Source organism: Pinus tabuliformis, chromosome 7 (assembly GCF_031772625.1).
Source record: "Pinus tabuliformis cultivar Carrire ecotype Pingquan chromosome 7, CPIR1, whole genome shotgun sequence".
Taxonomy (NCBI): Eukaryota; Viridiplantae; Streptophyta; class Pinopsida; order Pinales; family Pinaceae; genus Pinus; species Pinus tabuliformis.
Window position 1 is genome coordinate 594,083,868 of NC_142293.1, and position 25,206 is coordinate 594,109,073.

The window sequence follows — 25,206 nt, forward strand, 5'->3', positions numbered from 1 at the left end:
AGTGGCTGAAAGGAAGAACAGGACCATCATGGAGGCTACCCGAGCTATGTTGCATGATCAAAAGTTGTGTAAGTTTCTATGGGGTGAAGTTGTTATCATAGCAGTCTATGTTCAAAACAAGACTCCTCAGCAAGCCTTGGGTGACAGGACTCCTAAAGAAATTTTCACAGGTGTAAAGCCCGATGTTGGACATCTGAGGATATTTGGCAGTCTCATATACTTTCGTGTGTCGAAGGATAAGAGGAACAAGCTAGAAGCTTCTGGAAAGAAAGGTACATTTGTTGGATATTGTGAAAATTCTAAAGCTTTTAGAATATATGTGCCTGGTCAAAGGAATATTGAGTTTAGTAGGGATGTGAAATTCGATGAAGAAGTTGCCCTTGGAAAAGCAAGGGACATTCCTCCTCCTCCCAAAGTTGAAAATAAGGATGATGACATGGACCTACTAGAAGGTCCTCTTTTGCCTGAACTTGAGATGAATGTTGTTGATGATCCCTTGGAACCCATGGACCCCTTAGATCCCCTTCCAAGTGATCCTCCCACCAGGAAGATACCACTTTAGCTTCGTGACACTTTACAAGACACTAAAAGGCATGCTACTACCAGAGGAACCTTTAGGGAAAGCAAGAAGCCATGCCAATATTAGTGATATGTTGTGGCTATGAGCAACATCATTTAGGCTGAACCACACACCTTTGAAGAAGCGGTGAAAGAGCAGGTATGGAAGAATGTTATGAAAAAGGAATATGAATCATTCATGAAAAATGACATGTGGCAAGTGGTTCTGAGACCCAAAGTAAAGTCTGTGGTGACTTCAAAATGGTTGTACAAAATCAAGCATGGGGTAGATGGAAGTATTGAGAAATATAAGGTGAGGTTTGTGGCTAGAGGTTTCTCCCAGAAAGAGTGAGTGGACTATGATGATTTATTTGCACCAATTGTCCACTATACTACTATTCGATCTATCGTTGCTCTAACTACTAGTCAAGGATGGACTTTTCACCAAATGGATGTGAAGGTCGTGTTTCTACATGGCATACTCCAGGAAGAAGTATATGTTGAGCAACCTCAAGGGTTTGGAGTACAGGACCAGAACACTCATGTGTTCAGGTTGAAGAAGGCATTTTATGGATTGAAGCAAGCCCTCAGGGCTTGGTATGCCCGCATTAATAGTTACATGATGAAGCTTGGATTTACAAGAAGTAATTCCAACCCAAACCTCTACTTCGAAGTTGTCCAAAGTATGCCCCTTATTTTGGTTTTATATGTTGATGACTTATTCTTGATAGGTGGTGAGCCTCTGATTCTAGAGTGTAAGAGGGAGTTGGCCTCTGAGTTCAAAATGAAAGGCATTGGATTGATGCACTAATTCTAAGGCTTAGAGGTGTGCCCAAGACCTTGTGAGATTTTCCTTTCACAAGGAAAATATGTTGTGAAGCTACTATGAAAATTTGGAATGGTGGAATGCAAGTCCATGGCCACTCCAATGGAGATGAATTTCAAGAAGCTATGTGGAGAAGTTGCAAGACCTGATATAGAGAATCCCTCTGAGTACCAACAATTGATTGGGGCACTAAGGTTCCTTGTGAACACCCGACCAAACATATGCTTTGCAGTTAACACTCTGAGTCCATTCATGACTGAGCCTCTACATGTACATTGGGTCGCTATTAAGCATGTGTTGAGATATTTACATGGGACAATTAATCTCAATCTAAGATATACTGTTGGAGATATGAAGCTACATGGATACAATGATGTTGACTGGGCCGGAAATGTTATCGACAAGAAAAGCAAATTAGGGTGTTGTTTTAGGCTTGTATTCGCCATGATATCTTGGATGAGCAGGAAGCAGAGGTCCGTTGCCCTTAGCACGACTGAGGCAGAGTATATTGTTGCTAGCATAGCTAGCTACGAGGCAGTTTGGTTGAGAAAGCTCTTTGGAGAGTTGTTTGAGCAGGTTTTGGATATGGCAGTTATATATTGCGACAACAAGAGTGGGATCCGACTAACAGGGAATCCCATGTTCCACGACAAGTCCAAGCATATTGAGATTAGATATCACTACATTCGAGATATGGTGCAGAGCAGAGACGTAAGACTCCATCTCATTTCGACTGATCAACAGATAGCATATATTCTTACCAAGGCTTTGTCAGAAGGGAAGTTCTTGCTCTTCAGAGAGCAACTTGGACTGATGGGCGTAACCCTCCCGGGAAAGGGTCACGGTTGATCGAGGACACTGAGCTATGCTCTCCCCCCCCCCCCCAATTTGAGCTCCTAGGGAGAGGAATTGAGCCAGAGAGCTCTTGCGGTTGAGGAAACTTTGGACAATAGGATAAGGTGTGATCCTTACCTCTCATGGTAAGTAGTATCTCACCTATTGCCACTGTAGGTTGTGTGTGTAATCCTTGTCATTTATGACAAGTGCGTATCTCCCCCTACCATCAAGTCTGGGACTTGGTAGAGTATACCCCAGTATGCATCCTACCCACAAGTTGGGCTTGTTGGGATTGCCACCCATCTCGCCAATGGGTGAGGAGACTTGAGACAGTGTGTGATCCTCACTATTTATGGTGAGTGGTATCTCGCTCAAGTGATGGGATGTAGGTGTTGTACCACTTGACTCATGAGGATCAAGGTTGGAAGATCAGCGAACAATAGGACAATGTGTGATCCTTACCTTTCATGGTAAGTAGTATCTCGCCTAGTGTCATCGATCAATAGGACAATGTGTGATCCTTACCTTTCATGGTAAGTAGTATCTCGCCTATTGCCCATAGATATAGGGTGGAAACCTGAGTCCCCTATGATGATTCTTCTATTTTAGATTTGAGATTGTTCAAGCAGATGAGCAAAAATGAGCAGAGATGAGCAGAGTTATGATAAATTGATGATGATGACGAGACATTTGAGATGAGACTTATGATGCAGTCGGAAATTCCACCCTAGCTGAGAGGGAGTGTTGAAATTTCACAACTCAGGGAGAAATTCCCTCCTTTGGGAAGCCTTCCTCACTCTTTGGAGGCCCTACTAGCCTTTGGAAGAATTTAATTTGGTCAAGGAAAAATATTATTTTTAATGTGAAACCCACATGTGCAAAAAAGTACAAGTCGACATGGGCAAGGAAAAGCCACCTCATCAACCTCATATAAATACACCTCATGTCACATCACTTGCAGGCATCATCACATTGCATTTCTTCTCTTGTGTTGTTCGACTATTTCTGAAATTGTAGGTTCATTTTTACAGGCGCGAAGGAGAGCGAGTCTTTTTCTGTTGGCTGAATGTCTTCTGTTTTGGGCCTTTGACCAACATTGACTTTTGGGACTTCGAGCATGGTTTGACTTTGAACTTCTAATCTGTTTGGAGGGTCGAGTTGACTTGAAGATTGACCGAATTTTTCAAAGCACTTTGACTAGCATTGACTTCAGATTCTGGGCTAGGGTCTTCGCAGGTCAACACCTTGACTTTGACAAAAATATGTGGTAGATTTGTTGATTGTTTTGACTAGATTTGACCGAGGTCAGAAGGTCAAGTTGACTATTGCTTTGACTAAATTCTTTGGAGGTTGTTTTTACCATTGACTGTTGACAGCTTAAGGATTCTTTTCCTACTGTTAACTCTGACCAAAATTGAGAGATTTGACTTTGGATCATATTTGACTACTTCGCTCATTTTGGACTGGATACTAGATAGTTGACTTGGTTAGTCAAGGCTTGACCCTTTGAATCGTTGTGGATTTACTTGAACATTATATCTCTCTGTTGAACATTTGATGACAACCTAATATATGAAGAATTTGGCAAGGTATTTCCCCCTTGTGGGGTTTCTCCCTAGTCTTTGACCAAATATTGTGTCTCTATTGTTCTTGGTTGTCTTCTATTATGCATTTGGATTATTGTTCTATCTACAATTGCTTATTGTTGTTGGAAGATTGAATTTATTGGATAAAGTCATTGCTAATTGAAGAGGAATTGTAATAAGTGATTGTGTTAAGCATAGAACACTGAAAAATTAACACCTTTATATTATAAAATGACATTTTTTTAACCACTAAAGTAATTGCTAAGGTTAAGGGTGTATTAGGCAACATTTGCACCCTTTGTCACTTACATTTGTACAAAAGTACTTGGCAAAGCTATAAACATCAACACTCCCTCTTCGCGAGGGAGGTACTTCTTGAAGAGCCACCTGGAGCATGTTGTTCCTCCAGTCATGGCACACTATCCTTCTTTGGAGGTATTCTCTCCTTGAATGCGCTCGTAGGAGCCTCCACATGCTCCTAAGCATTCCTCAATGTTTGAACAAATTTTTTGGTTAACTTGCATAAGTTGCTCTCTCTAACCCTAATGGATTTCTTTGGATGAATGAACACTAGCCCAATCCTAAATTTGACTTCAAATCCTTTGTCCTCCATGACTAATGCTGAGAGAGTATAATAATACTGAGAGAAAGTATTTCTTCAATCTTGATATGAACAGCGCGTCCTTGGCTTTCAATGTCCCTCCCCACTCTAGTTGAAACTTAACAATTCCAACCCCCTTCATTGCATACTTGTCATCGTTACCAAGCTCCATAGGCAAATATGAGTCACACTATTAGATTACTAAAAAGTTCTCATGCCTCTGTCATATGGCTTGATGCACCACTATCCAAGTACCAAGCGCTCCTACTATTGGTGTTGGTAGATAGACAAGAGACAAATAAGATTCCTTCTTGAACTTCGTTGCAAACTCATCAAGTTGAACCTCCCTCTACTAATGTTGTTTCCTTAAGCGACTTTCCCTTCCCCTTCTTCTCCAGACACTATGATGCACAGTGCCCACTCTTGTGGCCATTGGAGCACTTGATTTTACTCAAGCCCTACTTCTTTCCAGGGTGAGAGGTTGCCCCCTCACTATTACCTTTGAAACCCTTTGCTTTGCCATTCTTGGCCATACCAACCAAGGCCAGGTTCTCCTCTTAATCTTCATGCATGTCAACCTTAGACTCCTTTTAAGTCTCTTCAGAGATGTAGTTATCCCAGAGCCTCTCCTAATTGGAAAGGTGCTCTCGATTGCAAATTCCTTTGACAAATAGATCCCATGACTTGGGAAGACCATTTAGTGACATGTTCATGAGCTTTGTGTCCCCCACCTTCCCCCCAACATTTGCAAGTCGATCCCATGTGCAGGTGATCCTCATGAGGTAACTAATGATATTATTAGACTTTTCCATCTAGATGGACCTGGATTTATTCCTTATGATCATCTTCCTATTCATGTTGTTGCTCTATGTTGAAATTTGAAAATGCAACAAGAAAATCCTAATTTAATTTTGTCCTTGAATTAAATTAGGGATAAAATTGTAATTCCACATCACAAGACAACTTGTATGAGTTAACTTAAGTTATATTGACTTAGTTGGCTCAGTTAATTCGAGTTGAGGGTCTAACTAGAGTCATGTAGAGTGTCTCCTACATTATAGGATCCCTGGTTGAGTTTATTTTGAGTTGTAATTAATTAATTCAGTTTAACTGAGTTAAAGTCAGTTAAACTAGTTCCAACTGATGGAGGAACTAGTAGGAGGTTAGAAAGTGGAGTGTTGGTTCATGTGTTCAACCAATTAATTGATGATTCACTCATAAATAACTCATGCATGTCAGATCTGAGAGTTACCCAGTTGAGATTGTAGTTCAAGGACAATGTTGAATGTGCTATCAGTTGTATAATCATTTGAATTGTACAAGTGGTGCATGCAATCAGAGGAAGGCCTATGAGGATTGCACAATTCATATTGAGGAATTTCCCTAATTAATAGGGTGTTAATTCCCAAGGAAACAACGCAAGGAAATAGGGACTTGGACAAGCCAAAATTTGGTTAAGTACTAGCTTGGGCTTGTCTAGGAAGCAAAGAGACAGATAGAAATAGTGCAGAGGAAGGCCTATGAGGATTGCGCAATTCATATTGAGGAATTTCCCTAATTAATAGGGTGCTAATTCCCAAGGAAACAACGGAAGGAACTCATTTTGGGAAATTCCACCCGGAGACAGTTTTATTAAAATAATTAATTATTTTTAATGGGACCCTAAGTTTAAACTTAGGAAATTAAAATAATTAATAGGTATTAATTTAACTGTGGGTGTAACTTCTAGAAGAAGATGAGGATCAAGCAGAAATGATCTTAGCCATTGATTAGCTTCTAATCTGGACCGTTGAATGTCAACGAGAAGATTATTTAAGGAGGCTTGAGGGTCATTTGGATGACACACACAGAGTTGATCAGTCAAATCGAATTGTTGAAGCTAGAGGCAACACAGTGATTTGTAGTGATCACGCAAAGAGGGGCAGAGAGACACACAAAGGAGGCAGCGCAGTTGGCATAGAGGGTGACACAAATCTAGGAAGGGCTCGCGCAGGGCCCACGCAAAGCAGCGCAGAGCCTTCACGCAGAGGTCTGAGATTTGTTGGGAGGCTAACATTCTGAGCCGGGAGGGCTGGAATCAACTCCAGAGAGAAAATCAATTCCCAACAAAGGTGACAAAGTGCCTTAGAGGCTAACGCAGGCCCATGCAGGGGCAGCGCATTAGTAGTCGGGGAGCTCGTTGGTTCATCTGCCAGATCAGCCAAGACTTGCAGTGTAGAGTGAGGTAATCTCACTAATTTCTTCTGCCAAGTGACATTCTCTATACTGGATTGCCAGCAAGACATCCAGAGGTTGTATTCAAAAATAAAGTATGCTTAATAATAAAACCCTTAGATTTGTTGCACCGGTTTTCCCGCATTGGGTTTTTCCGGGGATATTTGTCCAAAAATAATTGTGTCATTTGTGTTGTATCTTTCTCTTGTTTAGTTTCTTGTTTCGGCATATTATTTTAAATGGTGTAGGCTGCAGTGTATGTATTTCGATGTTTGCCGTAGGAAACTACAAATAACTTGTTCATGTAATTCTAACAAGTAGGAGAAATATCATCAGTTGTTGCAGTAGGGATTCCAGTTTAAGGAATTTTCACATGGTAGGAGTGGTGGGGCTCCTCAATCATGCTCTCATCCTAGGATCCCTCTCATATTGCATAACAGGGACCCCTCAACCCTAATTACTCGCCAATCACCCTTCTCAAACAATGCATTGGCCCCATTACAATGGTCAAGGACTTAGATGAGGAGTCTTCCCTCAATTGTTTTCAATCTCTGCCCACAGCTCCAATGCCACTTGACATGCTCTCTTCTTTGGATGGAATTTCAACTCATATACTCATTTTAATTTATGTCCTTGTACTCTTTCCTTTTCAAACAATCTACATTTCCCTATATGGCATTTTTATTAGAGCTGTTAGGTTTATTTACTCATTCTTAGCTTAGATGTAGGAGCCGCCATAGCCCTCTCACTTTGTATTACATTAATGGTACTCATTTAGTCTCATTGAACTACTTTTGTTGGCCATTCATTGGACGCTAGTAAAATCATCTTATTTTATCTAGATATTAAAATGTAAGATGGACATTTTCAAATTTCGATGAAACATAGCAAATGTTCATCAACTTTACCGAGAACATTTGTATTAAAAGTAGACAAGTACAATAATGAAAATCTTCCTAAAAGTTTCAGTTCAATAAAAACAGAAACACGTGACATTTTGTCGACAATTAGTACATATTCAAATAAGGCAATTGTGTTTTCTTTGCAGTAAACAGTTGTCATTTACTAAAGTTGAGAACACTCTGATGTCCATTCCCAGCTATACTCTCTTCATGCTGTAAATTGATTCAGTCATGGATGAGTTGCCTAGTATTGCCTGGTTCTTGAACAATTCTTCCAACTAGTTCTCTAACCAAAAATATATCACTCTCAAGGATTTAATCTATTATTCCAGTTCAGAATCACGCACATCCAGACAGGAGATTTCCACATAAATTATAGTTGTTCAATTGAATGGTATAGAGGTATCTACTACATTTCTTCACCCATTGTCACAAAGCATAAACCTGGTTTAGACCATTGATGATGTTTAAACAACATATAGATGGTATACAAATGAGTTTCTGTTGTCTTTCTTCCCAGATTTATAAGTTACTCTCTCCCGGCTTAGCAATCAGCTGCTACTTCTATGTATGTATCATCTGCACTTTTAGTATTCACTATTCATATCCTCGTTTGTCTTAATTCAGTGTTCTTTCTCAAAATCCAGTGAATGGATCTCACTATGATAGTTTACAAGATTCAACAATTGCTATTTGTTGAAACTTAAAAGTTAATACACACGATAAGGATGTTAAACTTGCTAGTCATGACAGTTTCCTCATTCACCTAGAAATAAGAGATAAAAGAGGTAAGGGGGGAGTTTAGCATGTACTTTATATGTTTGTTTGCACACAACCAATCCAGGTGAGAAAACCCTGCAATTAGTTCACTAAAAGTCCCAAAATGTAGATTCTCTTTGTGAAGACTCGTCATTTTTTCAGAGTAAAGCCAAAACAATAAGCTGCCAACTTGTGCAATAAATGGAAATTACCTTTGAATGCCACATCAAACCTTGTACTCCTCAACATGCATCCATTTTGTGGCTGACCACTTATCACCCTGAATGACTGGACAACCAGCTGCATAAAGTGCAAAAAAAAAATCTCACCAATGTGAATAATACAAATACAAGTTCAAGCCAGTAATGCACCCTAACATGCATCCTTTATTGATAGAAGACGCTCTTTAGGGATGTCATATTTCCTTGAAATTTATCATTTACTTGAGATGTTTCAGTGACTGCTAACAGTAATAAAAACAAATAATCGGCATTCTATTCCAGTAAATACCTACCATGTAAACTTGATGGATCCAAGTCAGCATCAGGTCTCATACTCCAAAAGAGTAAAGCATCTCCCATTCTTGGTCTCACAGAGATACCAGCTTTGGCACATTCTGATAACTCATCCCACCAAGGAACGGAGCTACTATTTACTTTGGATGCAGGAAACACAGTCTCACCACCTTTTTCCACATCCGAACTACATTGACAACTAGAATATCAGAATGGTACAAGACAATCTCTAGTAGATATTTAAATCGCAAACAAGAAATTCCAAACAAACAAATAAAAAATAACTGCTACAGTAAAAGGAAGAGTGAATGGCATACAGGTACATAAGAACTGTAGCTATCCGCTGCCCCCCATTCTTGGTATTGAACTCATCAAGGAAGTAGTCAAAGTGAGGTTCATACTTCTGCCCAACCTCATAATGAAGAACTTGGAGCCCTTCCCCATGTTCTGGCACCAGTATTGATCATTAGTACATCCATGGAAAAAAAACATGTTTCAAGCTACTCCATACAAAAGAATGAAAGAAATGTATTAGTTCTTGCATGGAAAATGACAATCCTATAAAAGAAATTCAATTACAAATAAGATATTGTATATAGTTCATGGGTGACAATGGACATATGGTAGGTTCAAATTAGTAGCTGTTATTCTTCTCTATGTAACCATGTGTAGAAGTTAACAGTTCAAAAGGATCAACATTGGCGGTGAGCAATGAAGCCAATGAAGACACAGATAGTAAGACATTTGTTAGAGGCACAACTAAAAGAATCTCACCTGTAGGTATTAAACCAGGTGTAGATCAATTTTCAGTTCAATATATCCAACTTTCATAGATCAGTATAATATCACTTTTAGATATTAAACCATGTCAAGTTTAATTATTGAAGTTCAATCTATATGACCTTGTTAACAGATCAAAAAATGAAAAACTGTGTACATCTATGAAACTAAAATTTATAAGTTAAGGAGAAAAATGTGAAGCCAGACCAATATCCATCTCATACAAGTAATAAATGAATTCTACACCTGATAAAGATATTTCAACCAGCTGAGGACATTTATTGTGATACTTGTTTTTATTACTTTCACATGCAATTCAGTGAAAATGGTGACCATCATGTTGAATAAGATTTACAAAACATTGACCACAAATTCACACATTAGCTCAAGCATTGTGAAGGAGAGTTCAGTAAGGGAAGAATATATAAAGATAAAAGCACGAATCACTATAAAATATAAGAGCAACAGCACTTATACAGAAACTTGAACCAGCAGAAAAACAGAACAAAACTTCATTCGCCAAAACTAGTAACCTTACTTTTTCATTATGAAAATAATCGTTTATCATCTATATTAATCTGTTTATTTATTTATCCATTACGGATATTTATGTTCTGTCATGCCACGACATAAGCAGGTTTCTTACAAGTAGCATGAAAGCTTTGCTCCATCTACTGGATTATGGCCCTCTTCATCTAACCTGTGATCAGAACAAGTTATTACAGGTCTGTGGCTAATTATTTCCTGCTGGTATCCAACCAATAAGAAGCAAATAAAAAATAAAAGAAAAAACAGGCATAACGTAGGAGGTTGACGAACAATGAGGTGGTAGTCTTTTATTAGACTAATGGTTAACTTTATAACCAATCAGCTGCGTGCAAACAGGTTCTTTACGTGTGTTTGCCTTCTAAGGTTTCTGCCTTAACTGACCAATCACCACCGGTCCCACCTTGACTTTTCCTTTTGGTTGAGCGCTTCAATCCGCACCGTTGATCTCAAACCTCTAGATCCAACGGATATCGCGTCATCCGCCTATCAACTTGCCCGGACGATCTCCACCGTTGATATTACCCGTCCAATCGAACAGCCTTTGCGCAATCTCACGTGGATTTTTGCACGGTCGATATCAAATCGAGAGCACGCGAGAAAAGTGATTTTCCTCGGCCACGTGTCGACCGCTAAGGCTAATCGCGCAGACTTGGAACAATACCACTTACCTCCTTTCGGGCGCACGAGATACTGTTTCCCACTTATCAAATACAACCCACGAACTTTAATTCATACTTTAAAGAAAAGCGCTTAAGGGAAGGTTTTAGTGCTTAACCACAATATTAACCCTTAACACTACTTGACCGCGATTTATAAATAAAGCGTTAAAACAAAGGAAAATACCCAATTAAATCTTGAACGTTGATACACAAATATAAATGAACTTTTGCACCACGATTAACACGCAACACCACACTTAATCCTTTATTCAATAAAATGTAAATTACAGAGTCTTGGCCCTCTCAGCCCAATTACAACGGTTTCCTGACCTCTATTCAATCTCAAACCCTATCTCTGTCACTCAAGACTCTCGCTTACACACTCTGTTCTCAATCATCTAATCTCCACCGTTACATTATTTTTCTCTTTTATGAATCGAATCCTATCCTAACTGCATTAACAACTCGATCCCTATTTTAATCAATCTAACAATCAAATCTCTATTTCCAAGCTCTGTTACACACCTATATACTAACAACTTATTTCTTAGTCTGAAAATAATACAATATTCTAATTATTACAATAATGAAGTAAAGATCATTTTCGAGAGGTCCAACCCTCTCTACTAAAACTGACTTTGACCACTCAGGTCAATGAAATTCATCTCATTTTAGCCACAACATGTGAACATACAATCACATTGCTGGCTAAGTCCAAATGCTCCTACATCAGACTCCCGGGAAAGAAAAGAATCATCCCTCAGACTTTCAGGGTTTACTCCATACTTCTACAACTCTGCTGTTGTCAACCAACTAGCATCCTCCATTGGTTGTCCCTTCCATTTGACTAGATACTGAAAATAAACATGTCCTCTAGTTCTTTTGGATACTCTTTTCTCCAAAACAGCTTCCACCTCTTTTTTGGCTGTCTTTGGCATTTGTTCTTCCTAGTTTAAAGTTTGAACTTCATCTCCTGCAGGTTCCTTCTGTAGCTCTATCTCTTTGTATGGATACAAATCTGCAACATTGAAGATAGGTGATATTCCAATCCCTTCTGGCAATTCAATTTCATAAGCATTAGTTGAAAACTTCCTCACAATTCTGCATGGTCCTATCTTTTTCATCTTTAGTTTATTATAAGTCCCAACAGGAAATCTTTCCTTTCTCAAGTATAACATCACTAGATCTCCCACTTGGAATTCCTTTTCTCTCCTCTTCATATCAGCTCTCTATTTGTATTTGCCACTACTTTCCTGCAATCTATCTTTGACATCTTCTTGTAGTCTCTGCATCTGCTCTGCAAACTCTTCAGCTTTTTCACTTCTTGTCTCCTATTTACCCAAATTTCTGAGTTCATACACACCTCTTGGATTCATTCCAAAAACAATCTGAAATGGACTCATTCCAGTACTTCGGTTTGGAGTGTCATTATAAGCAAACTCAGCTTGAGCAAGTGCTAAATCCCACTGCTTAGGATTATTATTCACTAAACTTTTCAATATGTTCCCCAAGCTTCTGTTTACTACTTTGGTCTGTCCATCTGTTTGAGGATGATATGTTGAACTGAAACAAAGGGTGGCACCTAGATTCTACCAAAGAGTTCTCCATAAATGCCCAACAAACTTTGTATCCCTATCAGACACAATACTTATAGGGAATCCATGTAACCTTACAACTTCTGAAAAAACAAATTAGCAATGTGTTGCATCACTAGTCTTTTTACATGCAATGAAATGTGCCATTTTGGAAAATCTATCTACCACAACATAAATGGAATCATTCCCTCTTTGAGTTCTAGGTAACCCCAAAACAAAATCCATACTAACTGCATCCCATGGTCGGTCTGGTATTGGCAAAGTTTGGTGCAACCGTGTATTTTGGCTTCTCCCTTTAGCATGTTGACATATCCTGCACTTCTCAACAAATCTCTTAACATCAGTTTGCATCTTTGGCCAATAGTAAAAGGCATTTACCTGAGCAAAGGTTTTGTCTTGTCCAAAGTGACCAGATAATCCTCCACTGTGTTTCTCCTTGATTATGTTTTCCTTCATAAAACATTTGGGAATACACAATTTGTTACCTTTAAACAATAAACCTCCTTGGATAAGATAATCTAACCACTCACTTCTGTTATGAATTATTGGATTTTGTACAACTGCATAGATATCTTTGAATTCTGCGTCATCTTTATACATATCAACCATTTCTTCAAATCCTACAACACCAACTTTTATATCTTGCACAATGAAATTTACCCTGCTCAAAGCATTAGCAACTTTGTTCAACTTGCCACTTGTGTGTTTTATCACAAAAGTAAAACTCTGTAAAAACTCTACCCACTTGGCATGTTTCTGGTTAAATTTTGGCTGGTTGTTTATGAACTATAATGCATGATTGTAAGAATACAATACAAACTCCTTTGGTAGAAATAATGTCTCCATTTTTTTAAAGCTTGCACAATAGCATAGAATTCTTTATCATAAGAAGAATACTTCTTCTTAGCTTCATTTAGTTTCTCACTAAAGTAGGCTATTGGACTCTGTTCCTGGCTCAAAACTGCTCCTATTGCAACTACACTAGCATCAGTTTCGACTTGGAAAACTTTCCCAAAATCAGGTAAAGCTAAAACTAGTTTCTCTGTGATTTTCTTCTTCGGCAACTTAAAATTTCGGTCTACTGCTTTTGTTCACTTGAATGGCTGATTAGTCTCTTTGATTGTTTCAATAATTGGTGCACAAATCTGACTAAAACCTCTAACAAATTTTCTATAGAAACTTGCAAGACCATGAAAGCTTCTTACCTCAAATATGTTTCTTGGAGTAGGCCAGTTCCAAATTGCTTGGACTTTTTCTAGATCCATTTTCAAACCTTCTTTAGAAACTATAAATCCCAAATAGACTAATTTTTCTTTCATGAAACTACATTTCTTCAGATTTATCAACAGTTTCTCTTTCTGCAAAGTTTTTAAAACCAACTTAAGATGCTCCAGATGTTCTTCTTTGCTCCTACTGAAAACTAAAATATCATCAAGATAAACAATGACAAACTTGCCTGCATATTCCTTCAAGACTTCATTCATTAATCTCATGAATGTGCTAGGTGCATTAGTGAGTCCAAAAGGCATCACTAACCACTCATACAACCCACTATTTGTTTTAAATGCAGTCTTCCATTCATCTCCCTCTCTAATCCTTATTTGATGATATCCACTCTTCAGATCTATCTTAGTAAAATAATTTGACCCACTTAAACAATCCATCAAATCATCCATGCGTGGTAAAGGAAATCTATACCTGATAGTAATCTTGTTTATGGCTCTGGAATCTGTACACATATGCCATTCACCACCTTTCTTTGGACTGAGTATTGTTGGTACAGCACATGGACTAAGACTCTCTCTGATTAATCCCTTATCCATCAGTTCTTGCACTTGTCTTCCAACTTCTGCATTCTCTTGAGGAGTTAATCTATATGCTGCTTTGTTTGGCAAACTTGCTCCAGGTATTAGATCAATATGATGACTAATACTCCTGATTGGTGGTAATGCATTTGGCAACTCATCCACAATAATATTAGCACAATCATTCAACAGAGTTTTGATTTCTTCAGGTAAATCATCTAAGTTTGTGGAAGTTAAAATTACCTTAGGTCTCCTTATGACAGCAAAATGCATCTGTTCATCCTTCTTGACTTCTTGCAGCAATTCTTTCCCACTCATCAGCATAACACTGTTTCCAGGCACTTCTTTGCCTGCTTCATCCTTCAATGGCAGCAGTGTGTGTTTATTTCCATCCTTCTCCAAAGTGTAAGTATTTCTTCTCCCATCATGAATAGCTTTCCGATCAAACTACCAAGGTCTTCCCAGCAATATGTGGCATACATCCATTGGCATTACATCACACAATATCACATCCTTATAAGTACCAATCTGTATCTCTACCTTGCATTGTTCTGTCACAATAAGCTGATGTCCTTTTTGCAGCCATGATACTTTGTAAGGAGTAGGGTGTGTTGTTTTCACTAGTCCTAACTTGTCCACCATTTCTGTAGAAACAAGGTTATCAGTGCTTCCACTGTCAATTATCACTTTGCAACATTTTCCTTTGGACTTGCATGTAGTTCTGAATAAACTCTTTCTCTGAGCTGGTTCTCCTATCTCTTTCTCTGCCTTAAGCAATACTCTTTTCAACAACAAGGATTCTCCTACTTCAGGTGATTCTTCCTTGTCTGCAATTTGAGGTTTTTCTTCCTTTGCCTCAGCCACATTCACATTCCTCTGATTTGTTGCTTTATTATGAGGACAGTCCCATGATCCATGTCCCCATTCTCCACATGTATAACACCGAATTTCTCTTCCTCGGCCTCTTCCTCTGGGTGCAAATCTTCCTCTACTAAAGTCTCCTCTCTGTGGTGGTCTACTACTTGAACTTCTTGCTTCACTCTGATGGTGTTGAAATCTTGGTCTAGTAGTTCCTCTACCTCTTGCTGAACTTTTCCCTCTGTTCCTTTGATTTTGCTTCCTTAGCATCTTTTCTTCTGCCTTCAAAGCAACTTGATAGGCATCTTCAATTGTCTTTGGACTTAGCCAAATAAGGTTTAGCTGATCTAATGACTAAAGATTCCTCATCAACTGCTATAATTTGACCAGATTCGGGGAGTGGTTCATCCTCGGATATCCATACACTTTCAGGAATCAATTGTCCAAGACTAACTACTGGAAATGTTTTTTCGCAGAATTCGGATTCGGATGAGGAAGAGCACCAATTTGGACCCAATAGATTGGAAATGATGTTCCTACACGGATCGAAATGATAAATTATCATATTTTCGTCCATGAAATAATATTTAGGTACTTGGAAAGTATTGAAAGAATTGTGGAAAATGGAATGTATGTCATACCTTAAGCCATTGATATCCCTGGCTATCTTCTCTTCATCACCCTCTGCATGTCCTGCTCTAATGTTCAGCTTGTAAAACTCTTTTGTATATTCTTTGCCTCAAATTATGTAACTGTTTGAAAAGATTTAACTGAGTCTTTTGGCATAAATTTAGCTTTCAATTTACTTACCATTTTATCCCATTGTTTGATCTTGGACTTCCCTTCTCTTGCTCTGGATGTTTGTAGTTCATCCCACCAAATAGCTACATGACCCTTCAATCTGGTAACTGTAAATTTTACCTTCTTTTTGTCATCAACCTCCTCCTCATAGTCAAAATACTTATCCAATGAACTGATCCAGTCCATCAACTCTTCTACATTGAAATTCCCATCATACAAAGGTATTTCCATCTTTGGTCTTCCACTTGCTTTAGCCAACACCTTGAGAACTTTGGTAGCTTCACTTTCAACCTCTTCTTCTTCCTCAGAAGATTCTTTTGTCGCACTGGCATCTCCTTCATCAGTTGCTCTCCTCTGAGCAGTCTCCATTGTCTCCATCCTTGTACGCAGACTCCGGATCTCATCCAGCAGAACTGCATTCGCTACAGGTCTCCCCCGACCTATGCCAACTCTGGCATGTTTACGGTAGAAAACTTAATCTCTATGCTCTGATACCAAAATGGCGCAAGAGGTTGACGAACAATGAGGTGGTAGTCTTTTATTAGACTAATGGTTAACTTTATAACCAATCAGCTACGCGAAAATAGGTTCTTTACATGTTTTTGCCTTCTAAGGTTTCCGCTTTATCTGACCAATCACCGGCGATCCCACCTTGACTTTTCCTATCAACTTGCCTGGACGATCTTAAACCTCCAGATCCAACAGATATTGCGTCGTCTGCCTATCAACTTGCCCGGACGATCTCCACCGTCGATATTACCCGTCCAATCGAATGGTCGTTGCGCAATCTCGCACGGATTCTTGCACGGTCGATATCAAATCGAGAGCGCGCGAGAAAAGTGGTTTTCCTCGGCCACATGTCGGATGCTAAGGCTAATCGCGTGGTCTTGGAACGATACCACTTACCTGCTTTCGAGCACGTGAGATACCACTTCCCACTTATCAAATACAACCCACGTGCTTTAATTCATACTTTAAAGAAAAGCACTTAAGGGAAGGTTTTAGTGCTTAACCACAATATTAACCCTTAACACTACTTGACCGTGATTTATAAATAAAGTGTTAAAACAAAGGAAAATATCCGATTACGTCTTGAACGTTGATACACAGATATAAATGAACTTTTGCACCACGATTAACACGCAACACCACACTTAATCCTTTATTCAATAAAATGTAAATTATAGAGTCTGCCCTCTCGACCCGATTACAACGGTTTCCTGACCTCTGTTCAATCTCAAACCCTATCTCTGTCACTCAAGGCTCTCGCTTACACACTTTGTTCTCAATCATCTAATATCCACCATTACATTATTTTTCTCTTTTATGAATCGAATCCTATCCTAACTGCATTAACAACTCGATCCCTATTTTAATCAATCTAACAATCAAATCTCTATTTCCAAGCTCTGTTACACACCTATACTAACAACTTATCTGTTAGTCTAAAAATAATACAATATTCTAATTATTACAATAATGAAGTAAAGATCATTTTCGAGAGGTCCAACCCGCTCTACTAAAACTGACTTTGACTACTCAGGTCAATGAAATTCATCTCATTTTAGCCACAACGTGTAAACATACAATCACATTGCTGGCTAAGTCCAGATGCTCTTACATCAAGGCATCATCAATCTGCAGTTGTACCATTTTTATAAGAGAAACTTGAAACAAAATAAATCTACAGAGACACAAATTGATTGGGTGTCCATCGCCATTTAATCTAGAAAAACACAACTTGAAAGAAAACTTATCCTAATAAGAAAAGTAAAAGATAACAATGCTAGTGAAGATATTAAGTCATAAAAATCAGAGAGCCCTTCAATACCTATATATATATATATATACAGAAAGAGGGAGAGAGAGAGAGAGAGAAGCAACTGTTGACAAAAATATGAACAGCTAAATTGCCTTGGACAAATAGCACCACCACTGCTTCACTAGAAAAAGAGAAGGAAGTCTGACAGCTACAACTCCATCACTGAGAGGAAAAAATATCATTAAAGTTATGATGTAGTTGTTATAGCCTGGAAATCAAATCCAACCAAAAGAACACTTTGTGAAGAAAAGCCACATCACAGACTAAATAAAGGTTAAACTGCAGCTGTCACTTGGAAAAGTAATATCACTTCTCTTGAAAAGGGGTTGATGTACATGCATCATCAGATATTGAAGTAAATGTATCCATCATGGGAAAAAACGACTGTCCCATGCAATTTTATCAGAATAAGACCAGAACCAGTTGAATCAGCCAGTCCACCCGTTTTCAGGCCTTAACCAATCCGACTGGTAACACAGAACCAGAAGAGGCAGGTTCAGTACTGAACTAGTCGGTTTCATACAATGCAACTAAGGACCCTCATAATGCAAATTTTTTTAAAAGAAACAACAATTTATGAGTGGGGCAACCTAATATTCAACCTTATGAGTGGGGCAGACTAATATTCAACCTTAGGGCCATTAATTGTTTCAGGATGTTTAAGAGCGGTTCAAACTTCAAACCTCATTGGATTTCATATGGAGAAAGTAGAATTTTAGATCCCACTCAAAATCCAGCAGACATAACAGTCTTCAATATTTTAGGATTGGGGGGATTGCAACATTTCCGTTGGATTATGTCATGTATGAGGGTATGGAACTAGCATTTATTCAAGAGCATCAAACTCTCTATGTACCTCAATGTTGGTGGCATTGATTGTTGAACTCCTCTGTCAGGACACTAATAAAAATATACCCATCACTGAAAAACAAAGTCTCAAGTTGACATGTTAAGATTTTTCCATCTTATTTGAATGCTTCGAGGGTGATATTGATGATGAGAAACCCAATATAGGCAACGATTTTGATGGTATGTAGGTAAATGATGTAGCATGATTTTTTTGTACTCTGAAAGCCATCTAGAGCCTTTTTGTTGATGCATTTTTGGTTCAGAGATGGATTGCACTCAGTGTTATTTTGGTTATCTGAACCCTTCCCTACTATACGTATGAGAAACTTTGTATGTTTGTGTATAATGGTTTGGATTCATATGGATACACATGAATATATATGTTTTTTTTTCGAAATTTGTATATTTATGTATGAGAGTCGTTGTTCTACAAGCATCTATATTTTTGGGTAATATACTTGATCTACAAGCTTCAATGGTTCAGATCCTCTATGTGATAAAGTAAATACCTAACTAGCCAAGTCACATGACACGAGGACATGGGACACAGAGGACACAGAAATATGAGTATTTGACACAAGAAACAACGACCAAGGACACAGGACACGGGGGACACATTATATATATATATATATATATATATAATACTGAAATATAGTGCCCGATCTATATTTTTTAGAAATTAGAACATCTATAAATGTGAATTGTGATAATATCTATTTACTAATTTAGTATTTACAATTTTGCAATTTCAGAACTAGTTAGTTAATTAATTTACTACATCAATGATGTTCACAATTCAATGTTCATTGTTCATATTAATTGTTCAAGCACAAAAGAAACTAGAAATTTAGAAATATCATGATTGATAAAATAGAATTGGAAATTTAGAAGTAGAACTTAAATATAAAACCATAAATTGCAGATTTTTCATTAAGTCATCAAAATCAAAATGTATTACATAGATACCAAGGGAAAGCCACTGGAAAATAGTTACAATACAAAATAGAGTAGATACAAAATAGGTAGGAATATCACAGCTCATCAGTGGAACTAGTCATGACTCACTAGTCCAAGTCCTCTGTGTCATAATCACCATCACTACCACTGCCATATGACTCTACTCCATCCTCCTCTATGCCCAATCCAAGATCTCCTACCGCATTTGTTGGTCTAGAGGATGACCCCTCAAGAGACTCATCATCAATAGTGGCTGGCTCTAGCACTAGCTCATTAAGATCCATGTTGGCTAATGCCTCACAAACAAACACGAAATTGACAGAAAAAACGAAAAAAAAAATCAAGATGCAACGCTTGTTACTTTGGAATTTTAGTGAGGCACGTGTCCTAAAATGAGGACATGTTAGGGCACATGTTCGATGTGGCGCAAACACATGTCCTGATTTTAGGACACGTTTTAAGGGTTGTGTCGTGTCGAACACGCGAAATACGGGACACAGGACCCCTAAGGACGTGTCCTGTGACTTAGCTCACCAGTGAAAAAAAAAACCAAGAAAAAGACTAAGGAACAAAATTGTAAAATGTAAAAAGATTATTGCATTACATTTTATTTTGTTCAGTGTTATCAATATTTCCTGTAAATTGAATGGGGTCATCAATCACTGAGTTCGACCTTTTTCTCTTAAGTTACACTGTACATGCATTTATCTCCTGGCAGAGATAACATCGTTTATGTTATGGACAGATAAAAGATGATTGTAATCACAAACATCACATCTTTGTAATTTTAATCATGTCTCTAATATGCCTAATCATAATACAAATCAAATGATCATGTCAACTTGGATAAATCATAACTGTAATACGAATTCAATTCGTATTAATATGAATATTCAACCAGACAAAGTTTGTCTCTAAATTCTTGTGCAGTGTAGGTTTTAACCCTGTACAGAAATTACCTGCATACGAATTCTTAAACAAAGAAAATAAACAATGCGAGAGCATAACCCATAAAACACATATGCACAGAGATTTTTCCCTGGATCCCAAAACCGGGACTACCAGCTTGATTTTTCATTATGTTCCTTTCAATGTTACAATACATATTTATACATGCCGAAGCATCCAATACCATGGACCGAAAACCATCACGTCCAATACCATGGACCGAAATCCATCGCGTCCAAAAAACATGTGCGAAAATCATGCACAAAACCATAGGTGGGTCTGCCCAACCTAACATATGGTCCAAAACCAAAATTTTCCGGGGCGCTGCCCCGGACCCCATAAAGTGGGGTTATGGGTGCCCTTCAAACCCCCTATTAACTACGTGGAAAGAATATAACACAACCCAACATACAGGAGTCAGCTGAATTCCACTACTATACCTTAAACTGTAAAATTAATGAAAAATCCAAAAACAACAATTAATCAAATAAGTATATGTGAAAATTTAAAAAGGAAATCAAATCCTTACGCTTAAACAAAGAAATTTGTTAACTTCAACAACAATAACAAAACCTAGTCAAACAACACACCAAGAAAAACAATATTATAAATTTAAATGAATCAAATTTCCCCTCCAACTAATCACAACCAAACTCTACAAACATAAGTTTAAGATTGAAAATTATGGAAACATAACTGGATATTTGTAATCACAAACATCACATCTATATAATTTTGATCATGTCTTTAATACATCAGTGTTATCAGAATTGGATCGAGCCTTTCTAAATCGACCGATCTGATTAGTTGTAGGGCAAAACCAGTTCAGACTGGCCTCCTGAACCGCTTTTGGCCAGTTCAGCATGGAACTGGCCATTTCCACTGAACCGACGGTTTGGTAAAGCCACATACTACACAGCACATGGGACTTGATTTGCCTTTTTTTAATTATTCTCTTAGTTGGCTATTGGGCCATAGTAGGTGCCTAATATTCAAGCCTATGGCCCTACTATTGCTATGCAATTTACTTAAATTTTTAAATTACCATGAAATGACTCAGGATGTTTGAAAGTGCTTCCAAACTCATTGGATTTCATATGAAGAAAGTAGAATTTTAGGTCCCACTCAAAAGCCAGCAGACTTCACAGTTTTTCAGGTTTCAAGATTGAGGGGATTGCAACATTTCCATTGGATTTTGTCATGTATGTGGGTATGGAACTAGTATTTAATCAAAAGCACCGTGCCCTCTATACCTTGATGTTAGTGGCATTGTTTGTCAAACTCCTCTATTATGATCCTACTAAAAATATATCCATATTCACTCAAACAAAATCTTGAATTGGCATGTTAAGCATTTTATATCTTATTTTAAAGCTTAGAGGGTGAAGTTGATAAAGAAGATCCCAATATAGGCAAAGATTTTGATGATATGTAGGTATTTGTTGTAGCATGATTTTTTTTGGATGCTAGAGGCCATCTAGGGCCACTTTTTTCTTGTATTTTCGTTTCAAAGATGGATTGCACTGAGCGTTATTTTGGTTATGTGCATCCTTACATGCTATATGATGAGAACTTTTGTTTATTTGCGTATAAATGGTTTGGATTCATATGGATGCACATGAATATATATGTTTTTCTTTAAATTTTGAATATTTTATGTTTTTTTGGTTGACCATATTTTTGGTCTGGTTTTTTTACAAGTTCTCGTCCGGGGGTTCTACCGGTATGATGATCGGTCCGGTTCTGATAACATTCAATACACATAACCATAATACGAATCAAATTATCATGTCAACTTGGATAACTTGAATACGAATCAAATTCATATGGATGTGGATATTCAACCAGATAGAGTTTGTCCCTAAATTCTTGTATACGAGAAACCAACTCAGCTAAATTCCACTACTATGCTTTAAACTGTAAAATTAATGAAAAAGTCAAAATCAACAATTAAATAAATATATGTGAAAATTTAAAAAGGAAATCAAATCCTTATGCTTAAACAAAGAAATTTGTTAACGTCAACAATAATGAGAAAACTTAGTCCAGCAACACACCAAGAAAAACAAAATTAAAAAGTTAAATGAACCAAATTTTCCCTCTAAGGAATCACGACCAAAATCTACTAACAGAAGATTAAGATTGAAAAATAGAGGAAAAGTCACAATAGGAAATCAAAATTCATTTTGTCAACAAAGAAACATCTACATATTCCATTGAATGTTTCACGCAACTATAGGAGATGTTAGTACTCAGCTTGAAATTTAGCAGGCAACAAAACCATTGGATGATGCAACTATAGGAGATGTTAGCAATCAGCTTGAAATATTATCAATCAACAAAACCATTGATGCAACTACAGGAGATATTAATAGTCTCCAGTCAACTTAAGACTAAAGGAGAAGGTCATCAAGTCAATCCTAGGATTGCAGGAAAGTATCCTAAAGTTTAACCTCAAAGACATCATTGTCTTGAGGGTCATCATTCTAGTCCAACAATATATTGACATTTGCATTATTTTAAAAATCATGAGCAATCTGTCAACATTGAAGCTGATTGCAGCAATGAACCCCTGTCCAGTGTCAACTGTGTGGGATGATATTGGCAAGTGAAAGCACTCCCAACTAATTTGGAGCTTGCTCACAAAAAGAATGACAAGAAGCTACTATTTCTCCCCTCAAAACAGCAACATGAAAAAATGAAAACAATGCTTAAAAGCCCAAATCAATGCATACTATAGAAGAGAGGAAGACAAGGCATGTTGGAGAAAGATGTCAAAGATAAGGGGACAGAAAAGCAAGCTCCTAAGCAAAGTCATCAATCTCTGTGAAGGGGTTGATGCACGGTCAAATGATGTCATCTAAAAATGCCCAAGACTATGGGGGCCTGGCTGCAAGATCCTGGAGGAAACCCTGACAGAAGAAGGTCCATCTCTCTTACTATCCAAGGCTACGGGGAAGAATCTTGAGATGAAGGACTAGCTACTCAACTAAGCATAGAGATTATACTCTGTGAGGGAGGAGCCTGACCCTAGGAACTCTTAGAGCTGATCGGTCTGTTCGACTATTGGTGTTTATCCAAGAGTCTAGAGAAGCAACTCCTCAAGGGTCTTGAGAAGGTCAATCAACCCATCAAGTAGGGATGTTCGAGAGGAAACCTAAGGTTGGAATTGTGTGGCATGGATTTATGCCTGTCGCTTTCTACCCCAAGCTGACAACAAAACCAAGAAGAAAGCAGTGATCCTCTTGACAGTGTCTCGCCAATTACGGGTATGTAAAGAAACTACAATTTATATCCAAAAACATCTCTCATAAAGAGAGCAAGGTACCTCTAGTCAAGATAACAAAAGAAAGTGGAGAGAACTTCCTAACCCCCATAAAAACAATAATATATCCTTGATTTCATAGTAGATAGGACACTTAAAATAAGATGTTCCTTCAACTCAACCTCCAATAAGAGGCATAAATAGAAAATCATGTTAGATTACAAAATGTGGTGATCAATCCCAGCTAAAAATGGGAGAACCCACACAAAAGTGACCACTAGGTATATTGAGGGCATGCATCGAGTGTTTGTATTGTTGAAAATGTAGCAAGCAGGGCCTTTTGGCTTGTGCCTTAGCTAGTAAAGACCACGAATTGCCCTTCTCCCAATGTGAGTGTGAGCTCATGAGTTAGACTTCATTTAGTATGAGTTATTTACAGTTTACGGGAATAGTCATCAAGAGTTCATGTGTAAAGTTGGAGCTTCAGTTAAGTGGAGTTTTCGTCAGTTTGACGACAGAACGAGGTGGCAATTAGCAGTTCAGTTAGATCAAGTTGGTCTTTAGTCTTGATTCAAGGAAGAGTGAGTTAGTCTCCAGTGTTGATTGGAGAGAGCACAATTTAACAACTCACGTGGTGATTGGAAGGAGAGCGAGTAACACTCTCTAATAACTTGCTACCACAACTTGAGTTCTAAATTTGAACTAGCCTAATTTAGCATGGATCGAATCAATAAAGAGGAGGACAAGGGCACAAGGAAGTGTGAATTGTTTTGTACACAAATGTTTGTGACAAGACAGAGCCACGAGATTGTGAGAGAGAGCCTTGATTGTGGAGCGCAAGAATTGTGTCCTAAACAATAAGAGGCACAAGTTCGCTAGAATTTAGGAGTTGATTGATTATGTGCGAGAAAGAAGAGCTCCAGTCCTAAAAAAATACGAGCTCAAATGCGCTAAGAAATAGGGCCTGGAAGTGCACTAGGAAATAGGAGATCCGTGCAAGGAATAAGGAGCCCAAGTGTGCAAGGATTGAGGAGGCTTCTAGTGCGCAAAAGTGAAGCAGGGACCTATGAAATTTCCTTGAAGGCACCAACTAGATATTATTCTCCTAATTGATTAGTTGTTTATTTGTTTACAACAAGTAGCAAATAATTCATTGATGCATTCTTCACAAACAAAATACGTTGTGGAAGTAAAATAAGGAAATGAGAAATAGATGCACACATAAAAAATTGACACAAATATTTTGGACTAAAAGTCCCCGGAAAAAACCCAAAGGGAAAACCGGTGCAGCAGATGAGGGTTTATTTTACTATTATGCAACAAATTTGAGAGTACAATAATTTGGATGCCGAACTGGCAATCCTTTGGCAAATACACTGGCAAAATAATCTGGATATCCCAAATCTCCTCTGCTAAACAACTCGGCCTCCTCTAGCTTGCTTTAACCCCACACTGGCTACTCGCATTGTTGGCTCTGGATAACTCGCATTCCTGAGTCGTCCTACCTCCCTCTGCCT

The 25,206-nt window shown here is 38.1% G+C and overlaps 1 protein-coding gene across 1 annotated transcript in view; it reads right to left on the bottom strand.

Moving 5' to 3' along the window:
* Positions 1-25,206, bottom strand: part of LOC149248826 (putative prolyl 4-hydroxylase 3) — an 87,574-nt gene that overhangs the window by 37,046 nt on the left and 25,322 nt on the right. The window contains exons 5-7 of the mRNA XM_089458562.1: positions 9,116-9,245; positions 8,798-8,985; positions 8,496-8,583 (exon numbers count right to left, since the gene is read on the bottom strand). Coding sequence (XP_089314688.1) covers positions 8,510-8,583; positions 8,798-8,985; positions 9,116-9,245 — 392 coding nt within the window. The 3' untranslated portion in view covers positions 8,496-8,509. The remainder of the gene's footprint in view (positions 1-8,495; positions 8,584-8,797; positions 8,986-9,115; positions 9,246-25,206) is intronic.